A 20,227-nucleotide genomic window follows, 5' to 3' on the forward strand; every position below is an offset into this window, starting at 1 on the left:
GCGGCGGCGCAGGGGTTAAAGGGGCCGGGTCCCATGAAGGCAGCGATTCCGCTGTGTGTATGGGACCCATTGAGCTTCACAGTACAGGATCCACAGCTGATTTCACTGCAAAATCGCAGCATGAAAATCCGCTGCGGATCCGGTAGGTGTGAAGGCACCCTAAGGGTGGGTCGGCCCGCCTCCAGTGCTTCAGCCTGGGCCTAGTGGTACAGTCTCTTTAAGACACCTACCTACATAGCTACTGGGGATACCTAATGGGGAAACTACCTATTTTGTGGGGTCACCTACCTACCTGGAGCAACAACCTTCTTACTCAGGGGAACCTACTTCCAGCCATCTCCCTACCCAGTTTTATTATGTGGCACCAGATGGGATATTAATCCAGAGTTTCATAATTATCAGGATAATATCAGTAAGCAGCTTCCTGAGGACAAGAATGTCTACAGAAACATGGCCGCCCCCGTGATTAGAGACAGTAATAAACAGATTATTTGACCTCTAACAGAAGAAGGAGCACGTGACGCAAACAGTTGAATCCCCGCCCCCTGACGGACGTGACGTTACGTTTGTCATCCCGGCTGCTCTCCAATGAGGAAGTAAGTTCCTACCGAGAAGTTCCAGGAGACAGAGAAGAGGCGGCCCGGGACTGAGGATGCGGTAACGCGCTATGTGCTGGCTGGGGCTCCGCTCTGACGTGCGGTTATAGCGGGCGCCATGAATATTGACGTGGAGTTCCACATCCGACAAAACTACCAATGGGCCAAACTACCGGCCAATGTCAAGCAGGTAATGCCCGGGTCACGTGATCCCAGAGCTGCCAGTGTATCACCTAGTGCCTGCCACCGGGCATCACATCTTGCCTGCCACCTAATACTGCCACCCAGCACCCCTGACCTGTCACCGGCCATCACATCCCGCCTGTCACCTGCCACCCTGTACCTGTCGTCAGCATTGTATCCTGCCTGCCACCCTGCACCCATCACCTGCCACCCTGCATCCCTGACCTGCCACAAGGCATCACATCCTGCCTGTCACCTAATATCTGCCACCCTGCACCCATCACTTGCCACCACGTCCTGCCTGTCACCCTGTACCCATCATCTGCCACTGGGCACCATGTCCCGCCTGTCCCTGGGCACCAGTCACCACATCCTGCCTGCCACTAAGCACCACATGCTGCTTGCCACCTGCCACCACATCCTGCATATCTTGACACTGCAGCATATTGTCTGTCCCCTGCCCCTCTGCTCCACGTCCTGTCCCCTGCCACCCCCTGCTCTGTCCCCTGCCCCTCTGCTCCGCGTCCTGTCCCCTGCCCCTCTGCTCCGCGTCCTGTCCCCTGCCCCTCTGCTCCACGTCCTGTCCCCTGCCACCCCCTGCTCTGTCCCCTGCCCCTCTGCTCCGCGTCCTGTCCCCTGCCCCTCTGCTCCATGTCCTGTCCCCTGCCACCCACTGCTCTCTGTCCCCTGCCCCTCTGCTCCACGTCCTGTCCCCTGCCACCCACTGCTCTCTGTCCCCTGCCCCTTTGCTCCACGTCCTGTCCCCTGCCACCCACTGCTCTGTGTCCCCTGCCCCTCTGCTCCACGTCCTGTCTCCTGCCACCCACTGCTCTGTGTCCCCTGCCCCTCTGCTCCACGTCCTGTCTCCTGCCACCCCCTGCTCTGTGTCCCCTGCCCCTCTGCTCCACGTCCTGTCCCCTGCCACCCACTGCTCTCTGTCCCCTGCCCCTCTGCTCCACGTCCTGTCACCTGCCACCCACTGCTCTGTGTCCCCTGCCACCCACTGCTCGACGTCCTGTCCCCTGCCACCCACTGCTCCACGTCCTGTCCCCTGCCACCCACTGCTCTCTGTCCCCTGCCCCTCTGCTCCATGTCCTGTCCCCTGCCACCCACTGCTCTCTGTCCCCTGCCCCTCTGCTCCACGTCCTGTCCCCTGCCACCCCCTGCTCTGTGTCCCCTGCTCCACGTCCTGTCTCCTGCCACCCCCTGCTCTCTGTCCCCTGCCCCTCTGCTCCATGTCCTGTCTCCTGCCACCCACTGCACTGTGTCCCCTGCTCCATGTCCTGTCTCCTGCCACCCACTGCACTGTGTCCCCTGCCCCTCTGCTCCGCGTCCTGTCCCCTGCCCCTCTGCTCCGCGTCCTGTCTCCTGCCACCCACTGCTCTATGTACCCTGCCCCTCTGCTCCACGTCCTGTCCCCTGCCTCCCACTGCTCTATGTCGCCTGCCCCTCTGCTCCACGTCCTGCCCCCTGCCACCCACTGCTCTATGTCCCCTGCCACCTATCACATACCATTGGGCACCATGTTCTCCTTTCACCAGACATACACTGCCTATCATTTGTCCAGGGCTGACCTCTCCTATCCCCTGCCACCATGCCCCCATGTCTCTGCTAGTCACTGGTGCCCTGGATGTGGCTGATCATACTGATCTCTAGTATTTCTGGCTGTGGCATCTTCTTCCTCTCTTTCCTCCTGATCTTGTTGATCTGATTATTGCACCTGTAATTCCTGTGACTCTCCATCTCCTCCTCAGAGCCTGGGCAACTCACAGAAGGAATATGAGAAGCACGTTGTACTGTACAGCATCCGCAACCAGCTCCGATACCGCAACAACCTGGGTAAGGGGATGCCAGCGGGGTGGGCACAGTGCTGTACACATGGACCGGCACATGACTGTAGAGCGCTGTATTCCTCCAGCTGTCGGCATACTGGGAATCAGTTCTGCTGGATAGCTGGAGGTTGGCTTCCATTTCTATAGACTTTAGGGTATGAGTAGAGTATGTAGCAGATTCATGCTGTTATATAGGAAGACAGAGAACATATAGACAGGGTGTATAACTGTGCAATAACTTTTCTTTCTTAAGAAAATGTAACTATTTCCTTAGATTTTTAGCTGTGCTGACACAGTACAGCTAAAGTGGTACCCACTTCAAAAAAAATTAAATGTGTTAAAAATTGCTCAATGACCCTCCTTATAGCGCTTTTATTTTTTGGTCTATGGGGGCTGTGTGAGGTGTCATTTTTTGCGCCATGATCTGTACTTTCTATCGGTACCTTGTTATATTCGACTTTTTGATATTTTGAATTTGTCTGGATTTGATGTAAAGAAAAATCAGCAATTTTGCACCCCAGATCTGTGGATTACCTTGCTGGGATCAGCGTCAGTGCGACACTGAGGCCTGGCGAGGTAAGATGGAGGGATCACTCCTCTGGGGGGGGGGGCTATTTAGAGTCATTTAAATGCAGCTGTCAATTTTGACAGCTGCATCTAAATAGCTAATTAGCAGGTGTGGTGATCGATCACATCCACTAATAGCAGCCGGGAGCGCGACGGTTCAGAGCCGGGTCACCGTGGACCCCTCTTTGAAGCCTCCTACAGTTACGTTCTGGTGATAAGGAACACCCCATCGATAAAATCGTTTTTTTTTTTTTTTTATTGACTTATTTTCTCTAAGGGTACATTCACACCACAGTACGTTACACATAGACCTTGGCATCCCATCAGAATGAGATGCTGACGTGTACGCGCACATACGGGCACGGCCCCATTGACTTCATGGTCAGCTACTGAAAAAGTGCAGCAAACCAGGGTTCATGGCCTTGGTCAAAACCTCTATAAGACCTGACCTAGCTGACTATGTTTTGGCCATGGGAACTACAGAGGAACGAGACCCTCACAATTACTCAGAGCTGGATATGGTGGAGAGAATCTGCTGTGGAGTAAAAATCCCATTAACATGAAGGCCAGGCCGTCCTGTACTGACATCAGCAGATTATTGTGGCAATGAGATGTGAAGTTTACTCAAGACTGAGTCAACATGTTCAAGGGCAAACACTGCAGGCCGGCTCCACTCCGCTGCTCAGTCCTTCTCAGTTATGGCCTTCTGTGCAGACACTGTCAGATGGATGTGGGTTATATATATAGGATTGAGAATGGAGGATGGGTATAGAGCAAGGGTACGGAACCTTGGCTCTCCAGTTGTTGCAAAACTACAACTCCTAGTATGTCTGCACAGCTAAAGCTTTAAAGGAGAAGTCCGGCCAAAAGTACTTTTTAATATGTTATTACTTATAGAGAGTTAGACAAATTCCTAATGTACATTAATTATGGGAAATGCTCATATACTGCTATTTCCCTTAATTTAGTAGATCAGACAGTCTTCAGATTCCGTAAAAACTGTGATGTCACAAATCAGCTGTAATTCCAATGGAGTGTCCAGCAGGGGGCGCACTATATGTAGAAGTCTATGGCACTGTATTGTCTATGGAGCTGTATGTAATGTAAGAGTGGTTACAGTACACTGTGCTTTATTGATTGAATACGTTTATAGAATACTTTTGGGAGCAAGGACACTTGCCATCTTTGTGCAATGTGACTACGACTAAGTCCCCTCTAATAATTTTCTGTTCAGTCTCTGTTCTTGCTCAAATGTTGTGCAGCTCTCGGCGCCGATGTGGCAGCTTGTTGTGGGGATATCAGGCTGATTTTATATACCTGTTACCTGTTTCTATGCCTGACCTATAGCCAATGATCTGTTTTGTTTTGTTTTTCTGCATCCAGTGAAACACGTGAAGAAGGATGAGCGGAAGTATTATGAGGAACTCCTGAAATACAGCAGGGAGCACCTGATGCTGTACCCGTACCATCTGTCCGATATCATGGTGAAAGGCCTCCGGATTACCCCCTTCTCCTACTATGTGGGGATAATGGAGGTAAGATGTATTTCTATTATGTAGTGATGGCTGCCTGTCCCCTGTTGATGGTAAGCTAGGGTTTGTAGGAAGCTGCGACTTCTCCAATAGATGCAGAACAACAGGCCAAAGTACAACTCCCATCATGCTGTAGTCACATGGCGGGAGTTGTGGTTGGGGAAGACTAGTTTGTAGAATCAGGATTAGGTGTATGTATATGGGTGGTTATAGTACGGTACGGTTATCACACTTCTATATCCGTCACATGACCAGGACAGACTGGTATCCACTTGGAGTAAACAGTGAAGACCCTTGACGCACAGAGGTCTTCAGAATTGGTTGATAGTTCTGAGGGTGTCTAATCCCTGATGTAAGAGTATCCTCTTTACCTTATCACTGTGTTGGTGCTATTCATTATCATTTTAATTTATTTTATTTTTTTTACAGGACATAATGAACAGCGAGAAAAGCTACGACTCCCTGCCCAACTTTACTGCCGCAGACTGTGAGTACGGCTGTCCAGTCTATAGAGAACCACTGCAAGAATACCACACTGTCACTAATAAATGGCCACTGTCATTACAGACATGTTAGAGGTTTTTGATTGAGCGGTCTGGATCTTCGGACTCCCACTGATTGGTGAAATGAGATGAAAAAAAGCGCCCAGCTGAGCGCTTCACTCTCCATTGCCTTTCTATTATGAGTCACTGCAATGTATATCTATGGGACCCGTCTCCTGCAGTGAGATGGAGATCACAATGGACTGTAGGAGGAAGCACTTGGCTGAGTGCTTCTCCTGACTCTCTAATGATCAGTGGGAGTTTGAACACCAAGTAACCAAATGTTACAGGGAGCTTTCAAACACACCAGAATGGCCCCTATAGAGCCATATTAGTTGGTATCATCACCCCCCACTAATCTAATAAGATTTCCAGATTTTCCAGGCACACACTACACATGATCCATCCCAGCCAGTCAGCTGTTCCTGGTGTATGTCACGTGATATTTTCTGAGCTTCTGATTGGCCAGCAAAGATCATGTAAGTGACTCCACTGGCCCAGTGCTGCTTTGTTAACACCCCTGATTGTTATTTTAGGGGCCCTTCATCAGGCACAGTTACACTTTTGGGGCCCTTGCACACTACAGAAATCACGTGGATAACCTCCAGTGGTTTCTGTGCATGCTTCCTCTTGAACATGTGACTACCATAGGCTTAATTCTAGGCTTAGGCGGATTCGGTCATCCGCCAAAGAATTGACATGTCAATTGTTTGGGCGGATGGTGGATTCCGCCTGACCATAGAATAGAGCCTATTGGACTAGCAGAACTTCAAGCTGGAGCACGCAGGGTGGGTGTTGGTGAGCGATGGAATCCACGGCATGTTATCTGCGTGATTTCCGTCGTGTGCAAGGGCCCATACTCTGATTTACAGATCTGTTTGATTGACTGCTGTACTGCAGACCGGGGTCCCAATCACTAAACCTTTAAAGATGAGACATTTATCGTTTGTTTTGTTGTTCAAGAAAAGACTCCTTCGAGTGAAATCAGTGCCACAATTTATGCAATGTAAAATAAAATATAAAATTTTGCCATTGTGAATTGTTTATATATTCCTCCTTTAAGGCTTAAGGCTCCTCGGTATAGGAAGGAACCAGTACATTGATCTGATGAACCAGTGTCGATCATCCAAGGTAAGGAGAAGGATTCTCTTACACCGGTCCTTAGCTTTTGTCCTTCTGTGGGGCTGTTGCCTGTACCTTGTGATGGAGATGTTTGTTATTAATAATGCGGATCTTATGCCGTCAACCCGGGGGAGCTCCTTAAAGGAACTGTGTCAGCAGGTTTATGCTGTCCTATCTCAGGGTGGCATAAACTAGTGACAGAGAAGCTGAACAGAATGATGAATCATTCACACTGTTCTGTGCTGCTGATCCAGAGATAACAAAAAGTAGTCCTTTCCATTATTAGTGTGCTCAGTAGTCCTCGATATTCATGAGCACCAGCACGCACTGGCAGTTATCTATCCATACTTTGTATAGGTAGGCAGCTATCAATCAGCAGCCAGTGGTGGAGTTGGTGGTACGGCCTAAAGCCCATTCTCCTGCATATTTAGAGAACGGCTGAACAGAAGGATGTACATAATACACCAATCTGCTCAGTCACTAGTGACAGATTCCTTTTAAGAGGCGGTTAGAAACCAACAAGAAATATCACTTAAAGGGGTATTCCCCTCTCAGTACGTTATCCCTGATTCTTTGGAAATTGTCGACATTGTTTAATTTTGAAACCCTTTTGTCCCCATTCTCTTCCTGACGCCCTGAGGGTTTGTTACAATGTTGCAAGTCCAAGTAACTCCTTGTAATAACTCCTTGTGTGTAAACTCCAGTCTGATACATTTCACCTGCACTGGTACAATGTAACAAACCCTCAGGACAAAAGAGCAGTCTGTGCCGCTGATGGGTGTTCCTCCTAGAAGGCTGCACTGACTGGATACAATTGTGGAGACTTAGGGTACTATTACACGGACCGATAATCGGCCGAATAGGCCCGATTCGGCCGATTATCGTTCCGTGTACTAAAGACAACGATCAGCCGATGATCGTTGTCATCGGCTGATCGTTGATATAAGCTCAGACCTATAATCGTCGGGCGCCGACCGTGCACCGCTACGTGTAATAGCGGTGCGCGGCCGACGCTGCCGATTAGCAAAGAAGAATACATACCTAATCCATGGTCCAGGGTTCCTCTTCCTCAGAGCTTCTTACCAGGTCCCGTGCGCTCCGGCTTTTCAGCGGCCTGTGTCAGCTGACAGGCCCCTCGGCCAATCACAGGCCGGAACCGCCGCAGCCAGTGATTGGCCGAGCGGCCTGTCAGCAGAGACAAGCCGCTGTGAAGCTGAAGTGCGCGGACCCGTGGAGAAGTTAAGAAGAAGAGGAACCCTGGACCATGGATTAGGTATGTATACAGTTGAAACAAAGGCTGCAAGGACATCGGTAACGATGTCGCTGCAGCCCTTATTTAACAATTATCGGGCCGTGTAATAGGCCAAGTAAACGAGCAACGATCTAGCAGATCGCTGCTTGTTTACAGGTATTATCGGGCCCCCATCTGCCCGTGTAATACCACCCTTACTGGATGAATGCCGATTCCCTTTCACTGTCAGCAAGCAGAGATGGATAACATGGGAAGAAACACACAGTATATTAGGAATGTGAAGAACGTGTCATTATAAAGTGATTATTCCCCACACAGAGACTTTACGCGCAATAAATTCACCAAAACAAGGTCTGTGGCAGCAGCAGTGACTGAGAATCTGATTCTTAACTCCACGGTGGCAGATTCCACAGGGGATTACAGCACGAGGGAATTTCCATTCTTTCCCAGCCAAGGAATTGGGGGCAGGCTGTAAACCACTCAGACATAGGCCTGACAGTACTTATTACTGCAAGCAGCAAGGACAATGGGGTAGAAGAATCACAGACTGGCTTTGAGCGCCCCCCCCCCGCCTCGCTCAGTATTACTGCTTCTCTGCAGGTTTAGTTGCCCATTTGCTGGTGTGGATTGTGGGGCAGATTGTGTTAATGCTGTAGAGTCCTGAGCACTAAAAGGACATCTTATTATTACGTATAGTGCCAAATTAATACACACACCCTGTGTAATTGACATTAACATGTTGGCAATCCCTCTGAGCATTCACTAGACTAGACAAGTCACATGCCCGGTCATGTCAGACACAAGGCTGGAGGAATTTGCTTCCTGAATCCAGAGCTTCCAGTCTCTTTGTACCTTTTGTTGTATCTGCATAAGGGCCTATTACGGCCGATACCCGCTTAGTGTTATAAAAGGCAACAATCAGCTGATGTGCGCAATGTTGGCTGATCGTTGTCTCTCAACATGTTTAAAGACTAAGGGTCCTATGGCGCGTGTAATAGTGCCGACAGCGAGGGGGGAACAAGGAGCAAGCGAGCGCGGCCTGTGTAGTAAGGGCTTTAGATTCCCATACCTGAGGCTGCTCACACTACTGCTCTGAGGTCTATTCAGTCAGGTTATTATTGGCCATAGCGGAGCGCCCCCTACAGTATATAGATAATAGATAAAGATGAGCGAACGTTCGGTATTTGATTAGCGGGGGCTGCTGAACTTGGGTAAAGCTCTAAGGTTGTCTCGAAAACATGGATACAGCCAATGACTATATCCATGATTTCCACATAGCCTTAGGGCTTTATCCATGGTCAGCAGCCACCGCTAATCAAATGCCGAAAGTTCGGGTTTGGATGGACTCGAGCATGCTCGAGGTTCGCTCATCTCTAATAATAGACATATTAGGCTGGAAGACTCCTCTATCATGGCCATAGTAGTAACAGATTACCAGCAGGACGTTTGCCTTTTGCTGTCACTGATGTGTGTCGGCCATATTTGTTTTTCTCTCTGTGCGGTGACCTTCAGTCTGACCTTCTGTTCCTTTGCAGAAATTCTTCAGGAGGAAAACGGCCCGTGACTTACTGCCAGTGAAGCCAGTGGACATCACCGTAGAGGCCTGGTGGGTGGTGCAGGCCGGGTACATCACAGAGGATGACATCAAGGTATCTAATTTCTATCTCATTCCTCACTACCGGAGATTACACGTAACCAACATTTCCCATCTCTAGACTCCTCTTATAGAGTTATGGCTGGGATTGAACTCCTTTTAGCAAAGTAATGATTGGTTGGGGTGTGAACACTCAGACCTCAATCGATTAAAACCTTTGACATGTCTAAAATTTTTGGAAAACTGCAGCCTTCCAGCTGTTGGAAAACTACAATTCCCATCATGCCTGGACAGCCAAAGGCTGTCCAGGCATGATGGGAATTGTAGTTTTGCGACAGCAGGGGGGCTGGAGGTTCCCCATCCCTGCAGTAAATGGTCAGGCTCAGTCCCACCTTCTTCAGTACACCAGCTGGAGCATGGTATGTAAGACTCTTGTTTGTATCCATGTGTAGGTTTAGTGCCCCCTCTTTTAGATATCCTGCAAGCTCATGCTGTATCTCCAGGATTTCCTCTTCCGGTGACTTTTCTTTTCCTTAATTCTCTTTAGATTTGCAGCACTGCGGAGAAAAAAACTATTGATAAAATCATTGATTCTGGGCCTCAGCTGGCGGGTTCTCTGGAGCATAATGTAGTCCATAGTAAGTAACAGGGAAGCTGTCCTGTGTCTCTTCCTTTTTAGGTCCCCATGCACATTAGAAAAAGTTGTCTGAATCCTCTGATGTCAGTGTCCTTCTCTTTCCTGTGGAGGTAAGCTACCACCAGACAGCTTTGGTGGCGGCTTATACCTTCCAGAACCGAAGGCATTAAAAATCCATCATCTGTCAGTGGGGAATGAAGAGTCTCCCATACACCTTATACTGTTGGACAAACCTCCAGTACTGACTATAGTATAGGGTGTATGGGCATCTTACATTTATCCAAGATCTTAGGGTTTTATTACACTAAGCGATTTTTAACTATTACAGGAGAAGTCCGGTGAAAAATTTTATTAAGGTATTGTATTGCCCCCCAAAAGTTATACAAATCCCCAATATACACTTATTACGGGAAATGCTTATAAAATGCTTTTTTTCTTGCACTTACTACTGCATCAAGGCTTCACTTCTTGGATAACATGTTGATGTCACTTCCTGGATAACATGGTGATGTCACTTCCTGGATACAGGAAAAAAAAGACAAATTTGGTCAGCTCTCCTAGAACACCATTCACACTAGGCAGTAGCGCGTTGCTATGGCTGAAATTGTAAACTCAAAAACACAGAAAAATGCAACAGCTCACCGCAATGACAAGATGTAGACCCACTACAGATATGAAAATGCGGTGAGCTGTTGCATGTGTTTTTGTGTTGACTTCCTGGATAAGATGGTGATGTCACTTCCTGGATAAGATGGTGATGTCACTTCCTGGATAAGATGGTGATGTCACTTCCTGGATAAGATGGTGATGTCACTTCCTGGATAAGATGGTGATGTCACTTCCTGGATAACATGGTGATGTCACTTCCTGGATAACATGGTGATGTCACTGCCTGGATAACATGGTGATGTCACTGCCTGGATAACATGGCGATGTAACTGCCTGGATAACATGGCGATGTAACGACCCGACTCCCAGAGCTGTGTGGGCTGTGGCTGCTGGAGAGGATGATGGCAGGAGGACACTGAGGGACACAGGGCACTGGAGGGACACTGAGCATCCCCCTGCCATCATCCTCTCCAGCAGCCACTGCCCACACAGCTCTGGGAGTCGGGTTATCCAGGAAGTGACATCACCGGGTTATCCAGGAAGTGACATCACCATGTCATCCAGGAAGTGACATCACCGGGTTATCCAGGAAGTGACATCACCATGTCATCCAGGAAGTGACATCACCGGGTTATCCAGGAAGTGACATCACCATGTCATCCAGGAAGTGACATCACCATGTCATCCAGGAAGTGACATCACCATGTCATCCAGGAAGTGACATCACCATGTCATCCAGGAAGTGACATCACCATGTCATCCAGGAAGTGACATCACCATGTCATCCAGGAAGTGACATCACCATGTCATCCAGGAAGTGACATCACCATGTCATCCAGGAAGTGACATCACCATGTCATCCAGGAAGTGACATCACCATGTCATCCAGGAAGTGACATCACCATGTCATCCAGGAAGTGACATCACCATGTCATCCAGGAAGTGAAGCCTTAATGCAATAGTGAGTGCAGGGGAAAAAAGCATTTCCCGTAGTAAGTGTATATTGGTGATTTGTATAACTTTTCGGGGGCAATGCAATAGTTTAATAAAAATTTTCGACGGACTTCTCCTTTAACCTCTTAAGGACACATGACGTACCCGTACGTCATGCGCCCGTAAGAGGTCTTCAGAGTGGGGTCGCCGTGCGGTCTGGGTGCCCCTTGTAGCCCAGGACAGCGGGTATTAGCGGGCACGGTCTGCTCGCCGTGCCCGCTAAAACAGTAATCAGATGCAGCTGTCAAACATGACAGCTGCATCCGATTACCGGATGGAGCACTTCCCTCTGCTGCCGGCCGGGGACCACTCCAAGATGGCGCCGTCCCCGGCTCGGCACTCGTTTGTTTTCGGCTGCAGCAGCCGAAAGCAAACAAGTGCCGATCTCATTGATCTTTGCTGTATATCTATACAGCAAAGATCTTAATGAGAGATCAAAGTGTATATATACTAGAAGTCCCCCAGAGGGAATAACCCTAACCTAAGGGGGGCTTCTAGTATATGTGTAAAAAAATAAAAAAAAGTGTTATAAGTAAAAAGCCCCCTCCCCTAATAAAAGTCTGAATCTCCCCCCTTTTCCCAGGTTTTAAATAAAAGTAAATAAATAAACATGTTTGGTATCGCCGTGTGCGTAATCACCCGAACTATTAATTAATCACATTCCTGATCTCGCACGGTAAATGGCGTAAGCACAAAAAAATCCCAAAGTGTAAAATTGCGCATTTTTGGTCGCATCAAATCCAGAAAAAATGTAATAAAAAGCGATCAAAAAGTCGTATATGCGCAATCAAGGTACCGATAGAAAGAACACACCATGGCGCAAAAAATGACACCTGACACAGCCCCATAGACCAAAGGATAAAAGCGCTATAAGCCTGGGAATGGAGCGATTTTAAGGAACGTATATTTGTTAATGGTTTGAATTTTTTACCGGCCATCAGATAAAAGAAAAGTTATACATGTTATATATCGTTTTAATTGTAACAACTTGAGGAACATATATAACAAGTAAATTTTACCCCAGGGTGAATGGCGTAAAAACATAGTCCCCTCAAATAAAAGAAATGCATTTTTTTTCGTTCAATTTCACAACACTTTGATTTTTTTTCTGGTTTCGCAGTGTCCTTTATGCAAAAATTCAGCCTGTCATTGCAAAGTACAATCAGTGACGCAAAAAATAAGGGCTCATGTGGGTTTCTAGGTGGAAAAGTGCAAGTGCTATGGCCTTTTTAAACACAAGGGGGAAAAAATGAAAAAGCAAAAAGGAAAATTGTCCCCGTCCTTAAAGGGTTAATGGATGTATCCTACCATGTGATCTATTCCATTTTGTCCACCTGTGACTCTGATTTCCTCTCTTTCAGGCCTTTATAATAAAGGATTTATATATCTGGATGTACCGATCTCAGATGACAGCTGCATAGCAGGTTGGTGCCACGTGTACAATACTTTCAGGGTCTGCAGAAAGCTGAGTGAGCACCCCTAGAGGTGTGATGAAATGGTGGGAATGTCCAATATTGGGAAACTCTGGCTATTACAAGAACCCTTTGGGTATGGAGGGAGGTGCTCGTGTCTCTGGATGAGCTTTTCCAATGGTATCATACTGTAGTGCTAGTATTGGGTGATGTCTTTACTGACTTTCTGATGTGTTTAGAATCGTAGTGATGGGACATTCTCCTTAAAGGGGTACTCCACGCTAGGGGGGTATTTTTACTGTATGGACGGGGAGGGGGTGGAAATAGAGGCAGCCGGTCACTTACCTCCCTGGTTCTAGCGCCAGGTCCCGGATCGCACTGCCCCATTCTCCCATCCGGCCTCCGCTTCATGGTCAGAGCTGCGGCTTGAAACGCGACATCTCAAGGCAGCTCAGCCATTCAGCGGCCGAGGCGGGACTCCGCTATGAGCGCTGAATCACTGAGCGGCCTTGAGACGTCACGTTTCAAGCCGCAACTAAGACCATGAAGCATCAGCAGGACAGGAGAATGGGGTGGCACGATCTGGAAACGGGGATTTAAGTGGACGGCAGCGTCTATATTCTCCCTCCCCATCCATATAATAAAAATACCCCTAGCTCGGAGTACCTCTTTAAGTTGTAACAAGTTGATAACAATAACCCTAATTTTGCCATTTTCAGTCCCTCCCCTCGAAGGGTTTGTGATGAACCGGCTACAAGGAGACTACTTTGAAACGCTGCTATACAAGATCTTTGTTTCTATAGATGAACACACCAACGTGGCAGAGGTAAGGGAGACATAGAACAATTTCCACAGCTCCTGTGTCCTCTAGAGCGGGGTTTTCCATACTTGCACAATTTTTAGGATAGGCCATCAATAATAGATTGGGGGGAGGGGGGCCCAACTCCTACTTTAGCAACTCTTCTGATAAACTTTTTAAAGGGACTGCAGCACCTGTGTCTTTAGAGTTCATCTTTGCTCCTTCTTGCAGTCAACGTACTGTAAGGGGGTCTTTACACAGAGAGATTTATCTGACAGATTTTTGAAGCCAAAGCCAGGAATGGATTTGAGAAGAGGAGAAATCTCAGTCTTTCCTTTATGACCTGTTCCTTGATTTTAGTCTATTCCTGGCTTTGGCTTCAAAAATCTGTCGATAAATCTCTCTGTGTAAAGGCACCCCCTAGTAGCAGATTGCTATTGCTGCTTTGTATCATGCACAGAAACAGGACAAAGCTGCAGTAGCGGCCATTGCATGAGTTGTATGAGTAAACATTTACATTCATTAAAGTTATATTGTCAAGTAATATAAATGTATAAAAAATATATATATGAATAAATATTTATTTATAAGCGGGATTACCCCTTTAAGCAGATCTGTACCTTGTAAAGCCTCTGTCCTGTATCCTATTATATTGCTATCATGAACAATAGGGCAACATTTCCCAAAGGATAGGGGGCCCCCTGCTATCTGAGGACAGGGACCTTAAAGGGCTATTCCGCTTGGGTAACATACATGTGGAATCATCCCCCTCTTGGAGACTAATAATTCCTTCCATACTTATTATCTTTTCAGTCTCTTTCCCCTAGTCCTGAGCTGCTGCTTTCTGCTGAAGTCACAGAAAACTGTGTGTAAGCTGTTCTCTCCATCTCCGCTCCCCTCCTGTCCCTTTCCACTCAAGACGGCTCATGTAAACATTGTCCCTGGCCGGCTGTCTCTGCACCCTCTAATCCCGGGAGGGTTGATGACAATCACACACAGATTTGTGTCTTCAGCAGAAAGCAGCAGCTCAGAACAGAGGTAAGGAGACTGAATAGATAATAACAAGTATGGAATGAGTTGTTAATCTCCAGGAGGGATATTTCAATGTGTATTTAAGGTCCCCATACACCTTATACTTTCTCACTCGTGTCATTCGGGGACACGGCTCGCACACACAGTCTGTGTCCCCCAATAAACTTCAAGAAAGGGATATTACGCGAGTACTCACAAAATCCTCTGCTGAACGCCTCAACAGTCTATGGTGCATGGAGCTCTCTAGATCGATCATGGACAGATGATGTCAGGGATAATTGGGTTGGGCGTGATGAAAAATCACTGCCTGACTCCTATGTTTGTTAAGTCTTAAAGGGGAAGCTCACAAAAAAAAACATTTCTTTTAAATCAACTGGTGCCAGAGATTTGTAATTTACTTACTAATTTACTATTTAAAAAAATATTGTCTTTCAGTACTTATCTGCTGCTGTATGTCCTGTAGGAATTGGTGTATTCTTTCCAGTCTGGAGAGCAGGAAAGGTTTTCTATGGGGATTTGCTACTGCACTGGACAGAGGTGGCAGCAGAGAGCACTGTGTCAGACTGGAAAGAATACACCACTTCCTGCATGACATACAGCAGCTAATAAGTACTGGGAAACTCTCAAGATTTTTTTAATAGAAGTAAATTACAATTCTCTGGCTCATGCTGGGACCAGTTGATTTGAAATAATTTTTTTTTTCGTGTACTACCCCTTTACGTGAGTGCCACCATATCATTCATTGTCTATGGAGCTGCTAGTGATGGCTTATTGCTGACCTCTACAATAGTTAGAATACAATACCGCTAAGCACCACAGGACTGTGACTATAGCGTTCTTCGATGATGTGATTTCCGTCCAGGCTTACATCACACGTCTTACCCATCGCTTTTCTCTTTCAGCTTGCAAATGTCTTGGAGATTGACTTGTCTTTAGTAAAGGTACGTACGGGGATGTTCTTCCCTTATCTCTATATTCTAGGTCCATGCAGGGGAGTCCTATTCCATGGAGCGATAATCTGCCGAATTGGCCCGATTCGGTCGATTATCGCTCCGTGGAATAGAGACAATCATCAGCCGATGATTGTTTCATCGGCTGATCTTTATTTAGGTTCAAACCTAAAATCATCGGGCACCAACCGTGCATTGCTGCGTGGAATAGCGATGTGCGGCGGGCGACCGGCAATTTCACAAGTACCATACTTTACCTACACATGTTGCAGGTCTTCTCCCACGCTCCTTCCACCCGGTCCTGTGTGCAGCAGCAGCTTCGGTGCGGCCTGTCTGAGCAGACAGCCCTCTCAGCCAATCACTGGCCAGGTGCACTGCGGCCAGTGATTGGCTGAGCGCTCTGTCAGCTCAGACAGGCTGTACCGAAGCTGCTGCTGCACACAGGACCGGGTGGAAGGAGCGTGGGAGAAGACCTGCAACATGTGTAGGTAATGTATGGTGTTTAAACAAGAGCTGCAAGGACATTGGTAATGATGTCCCTGCAGCCCTCGCTAAATGATTATCGGGCAGTGTCTGCGCTTTTTTACAATATTGATCGGGCCCCCATCGGCCTGTGGAATAGGAACCTAACCTATAGAGCAGAGGTCGGGAACCTTCGGCCCTCCAGCTGTTGCAAAACTACAACTCCCATCATGCCTGGACAGCCAAAGCTTCAGCTGGAGGGCCAAAGGTTCCCTACCTCTGATATAGAGGATAGATACTTCAGCACTGATGTTGGAACAACCGCATGACAGCCCACACACGCATAATGTGAAATACAGCAACACATGTGATATGGGACGTGCATTGATCTTCTTCCCGTCTCCAGAATGCAGTCTCCATGTACTGCCGCTTGGGGTTCGCCATTAAAAAGGGACAAGTGATCAATCCCGATCAGCTGCACCCGTCATGGAGGAACGTCCCATCTGTGAACAGACTGAAGTAAGTATTCACCTCCGCTATACGATATGGTTATATTTATGTCACGAAGCGGCAACAGTTGTAATATGTGTGATCTCTGATGGGCAGAACTACGCTGGATCCACAGAAGATGCTGCTTTCCTGGGAGAGCACAGAGAGCAAGAGTCCTGTGCAAGATCTGGCCTCTTCAGCCACCGACACCGACACAAACAGCCAAGATGACGCGGGTAATACGACTGTAAGACTAAAGAAGGAAAATCTGGGACAGGACCCAGGGACAGTCCTGATGACGAACCTCCCATTCCATTGAGACTGCACTAAAACACAGTGATCTTAAAGTGTTAGGGCCCTATTCCACAGTAACGATAATCGGCCGGATCAGCCCCATTTGGCCCGATTCGGCCGATTATCGTTCGGTGAAATAGAGAGAACGATCAGCCGATGATCGTGTCATCGGCTGATCGTTCATTTAGGCCCAGACCTAAAATCATCGTTCCCCCACCGCGCATCGCTACGGTTGAATAGCGGTGCGCGGCGGGCGACCGACGATTTGAGAAGAAACAGCAGCAGCATCATCATACATTACCTGGCTGCAGGGCTTCTCCTCTGCGCGGTCTTCATCCCCGGGTCCCGCGCGCTCTATCTTCTGAATGGTCGGTCAGCTGACGGAGCGCTCAGCCAATCACAGGCTGGGACCGCCGCGGCCTGTGATTGGCTGAGTGTGGCCTGTCAGCTGACCGGCCATTCAGAAGATAGAGCTTGGGGGACCCGGGGAGGAGACGTAGCGGAGGACAAGCCCTGCAGCCAGGTAATGTATGATGCTGCAAGGACATCGGTAACGATGTCCTTGCAGCCCTCGCTCAACGATCATCGGGCCGTGGAATCTAGCAGATCGCCGCTCGTTTACATTGTTGATCGGGCCCTCCTCGGCCCGTGGAATAGGACCCTTACTGTCGTTTTTTGCTTTTTTGCAGAAACCAATAGTCCAGGCGAGTTTAAGAAACTTTGTAATTGGGTTTATTAGGCAAATATGCCATTATCTGCATTGAAAGAGACTTTCCCCAGGTCCCCTCCCCCTCCTCTCTTATCCACTGCTCATTATCAGGAAATCTCGGCTCTTTTACATCAGTTGGGCCCTGTGTAACTTATGTAGGGGAAGGAGGGAGATTAGTCATCAGCAGAGAACAAAGGATTAAACAGGGACCTGTGTGAAAGCCGATAATCAGAGGTCACAGAGGTCAGTGCTGACATCAGAGGAGAGAGCCTGGTGATGTAGCTGTAAATTTACTCTTTGTCTTGTTTTGGTGCCTCATCTCCTTCCACTCTCCATAAGAGAACCATGAAGACAGGGGGGAGAACTAAAAAACTCCTTATTCATGATAAAAATGCCTTTTTCGAGTAATAAACCCAATTACAAAGTTTCTTAGTGACTCCGTACCACAATCTGACCCCCCCCCCCAAACCACTTGTACCTTCGGATAGCTGCTTTTAATCCAAGATCTGTCCTAAAAGACAACTTTTAAACTTGCAGCCCCGTGTCAAACGGCCGTGGCCTAGAGTGTCTGTGCCCTAGGCTTGCACCGCCTCTTCCTCCCTCCTCCCCACCCGCTTCATCATTAGAAATGCCCGTAGAACATTTTCTCCTGTCTGAACGTTGCATAGGTGCCTTAACGATCCAGCCCATGTGCCGTGATGACACAGGTGAGGAATTGGAGGCAATCTGCCTGGAGCATTCCTCATGATGAGGGAGGGTGTGCCAGCCTAATGCATACACAATTTAAGCCACGGCCGTTGAGCACGGGACTGCAAGTTAAAAAGTTGTTTTTTTAGGACAATAACTGCATCACCTGCCGAACGGATCCCAGGACAGATCTTGGATTAAAAGCAGCTATCCGAAGGTACAAGTGGTTTGGGGGGGGGGGGGGCAGATTGTGGGTACAGAGTCGCTTTAAAATTGCCTGTACTATTGACTTTTGCAAAAAAAAAATTAAATGACAGTAACACTTTAAGGGGTAGTCACACCTTTCATAAATACAGAATGGAATTCGGAGCTCCGGCATAATCATTCATCATGATGCCGGCAGGTCTAAAACTGTTTAAATCTTTGCACTGCTGAACTGCCATGTCAGTACAGTAGCTCTAAAATTTTAAGGGGTAGTGCACCAGAAAAAAACATCAAGTCTTCCAGTACTTATCAGCTACTGTATGTCCTGCTGGAAGTGGTGTATTCTTTCCAGTTTGGAGAGCAGGAGAGGTTTTCTATGGGGATTTGCTACTGATTTGGACAGTTCCTGACATGGACAGAGGTGGCAGCACAGAGCACTGTATAAGACTGGAGAGAATACACAATTTCCTGCTGGACATACAGCAGCTGATAAGTACTGGAATAATTAATATTTTTTAATAGAAATTCTTTTCCGTAGCACATCGTCCCTTTTTATGAAATGTGTGAATACCCCCTTAGGTTTTGTCCAACAATGGTTTTCAGAGTGTTTATGACGCATGTGTTTGCCCCTCCCTAATAGCGGAGACCTCCAGTGTGAGCAGCCTGAACCTGACCAGCGGACACACCAAGCGCATTGCCTTCTTGTTTGACTCCACTCTCACGGCCTTCCTCATGATGGGCAATCTGTCACCGGTAAGGCTTACCTTCACAGTTGTCATTCCTCTCAGTTCAGTGTAACCGAAGATGGATGGAAAACAAGCAAACATTATTGGAGTCAGTGAGCCATAACATTTTTTTCCATCTGTCGTCAATGAGACATTGGAGGGGGAAAAAAAACGTTGCTGGGGGTGGCGTCTAAGCTCTTCCAAGGTTTCCGTTTTTTTGCCATCTGTCATCCAAGCCATGAAACAAGACGACAGATGGAGCAATTGCAAACTTATGAGCTCATGTACCACCCAGCGCTGATATGTCATTAAAGGGGTGTTTCACCACCCAAAAAAGTTCTTTTATATCAACGAGAAAGTGCCAGAGAATTGTCATTTACTTCTTAAAAAAAAAAAACTCAAGTCTTCCAGTACTTATCAGCTGCTGTATGTCATGCAGGAAGTGGTGTATTCTTTCCAGTCTGGAGAGCGGGAGATTTTCTATGGGGATTTGCTGCTGCTCTGGACAGTTCCTGACATGGACAGAGGTGGCAGCAGGGAGCACTGTGTCAGACTGGAATTAATTCACCACTTCTGGCAGGACATACAGCAGCTGATAAGTACTAGAATACTTGAGATTTTTAAATAGATGTAAATTACAAATCTCTGGCACTTTTTGGCACCAGTTGATTTGAAAGAAAAACATGTCGGTGAACTATTAACCCCTTCCAGCATCATTACATGCGCGCATGCTGCAGGGAGGGGCACTTTCCTGCATCTATATGTATTGTACATAATAGGAAGCACGTGGAGTACAGAAGCCGTAACTGCGTGATCTCGTGCTAAGGGGGCGGCTGAGATTGACAACCGACTTCTTAACACAAACAGCTGGGAAAGGAGAAAACTCAGATCCTGGCTGTTTAACCCATTAAGAGCCAGCCTGTTTTTCATCAATGCATTTCAGGATTTAAGCTGGTATGAGAGTTTGCAAGCTGCTTTTTTATTGCCTTCATTTTGGGTTATATG

General features: G+C 47.6%; 1 protein-coding gene across 2 annotated transcripts in view; it reads left to right on the forward strand.

Moving 5' to 3' along the window:
• The first annotated feature begins 519 nt into the window (after positions 1-519).
• The window catches only part of FAM91A1 (family with sequence similarity 91 member A1), a 30,453-nt gene continuing 10,745 nt past the window's right edge, over positions 520-20,227 (forward strand). The window contains exons 1-13 of one of the 2 annotated variants that reach the window (XM_069957135.1): positions 520-786; positions 2,534-2,618; positions 4,562-4,713; positions 5,140-5,197; positions 6,316-6,383; positions 9,162-9,275; positions 9,768-9,858; positions 12,821-12,883; positions 13,591-13,697; positions 15,605-15,643; positions 16,521-16,633; positions 16,721-16,839; positions 19,138-19,250. In XM_069957135.1, coding sequence (XP_069813236.1) covers positions 715-786; positions 2,534-2,618; positions 4,562-4,713; positions 5,140-5,197; positions 6,316-6,383; positions 9,162-9,275; positions 9,768-9,858; positions 12,821-12,883; positions 13,591-13,697; positions 15,605-15,643; positions 16,521-16,633; positions 16,721-16,839; positions 19,138-19,250 — 1,194 coding nt within the window. In that variant the 5' untranslated portion in view covers positions 520-714. The remainder of the gene's footprint in view (positions 787-2,533; positions 2,619-4,561; positions 4,714-5,139; positions 5,198-6,315; positions 6,384-9,161; positions 9,276-9,767; positions 9,859-12,820; positions 12,884-13,590; positions 13,698-15,604; positions 15,644-16,520; positions 16,634-16,720; positions 16,840-19,137; positions 19,251-20,227) is intronic. The other variant, XM_069957134.1, reaches the window with a different exon arrangement.

Source organism: Dendropsophus ebraccatus, chromosome 2 (assembly GCF_027789765.1).
Source record: "Dendropsophus ebraccatus isolate aDenEbr1 chromosome 2, aDenEbr1.pat, whole genome shotgun sequence".
Taxonomy (NCBI): domain Eukaryota; kingdom Metazoa; phylum Chordata; class Amphibia; order Anura; family Hylidae; genus Dendropsophus; species Dendropsophus ebraccatus.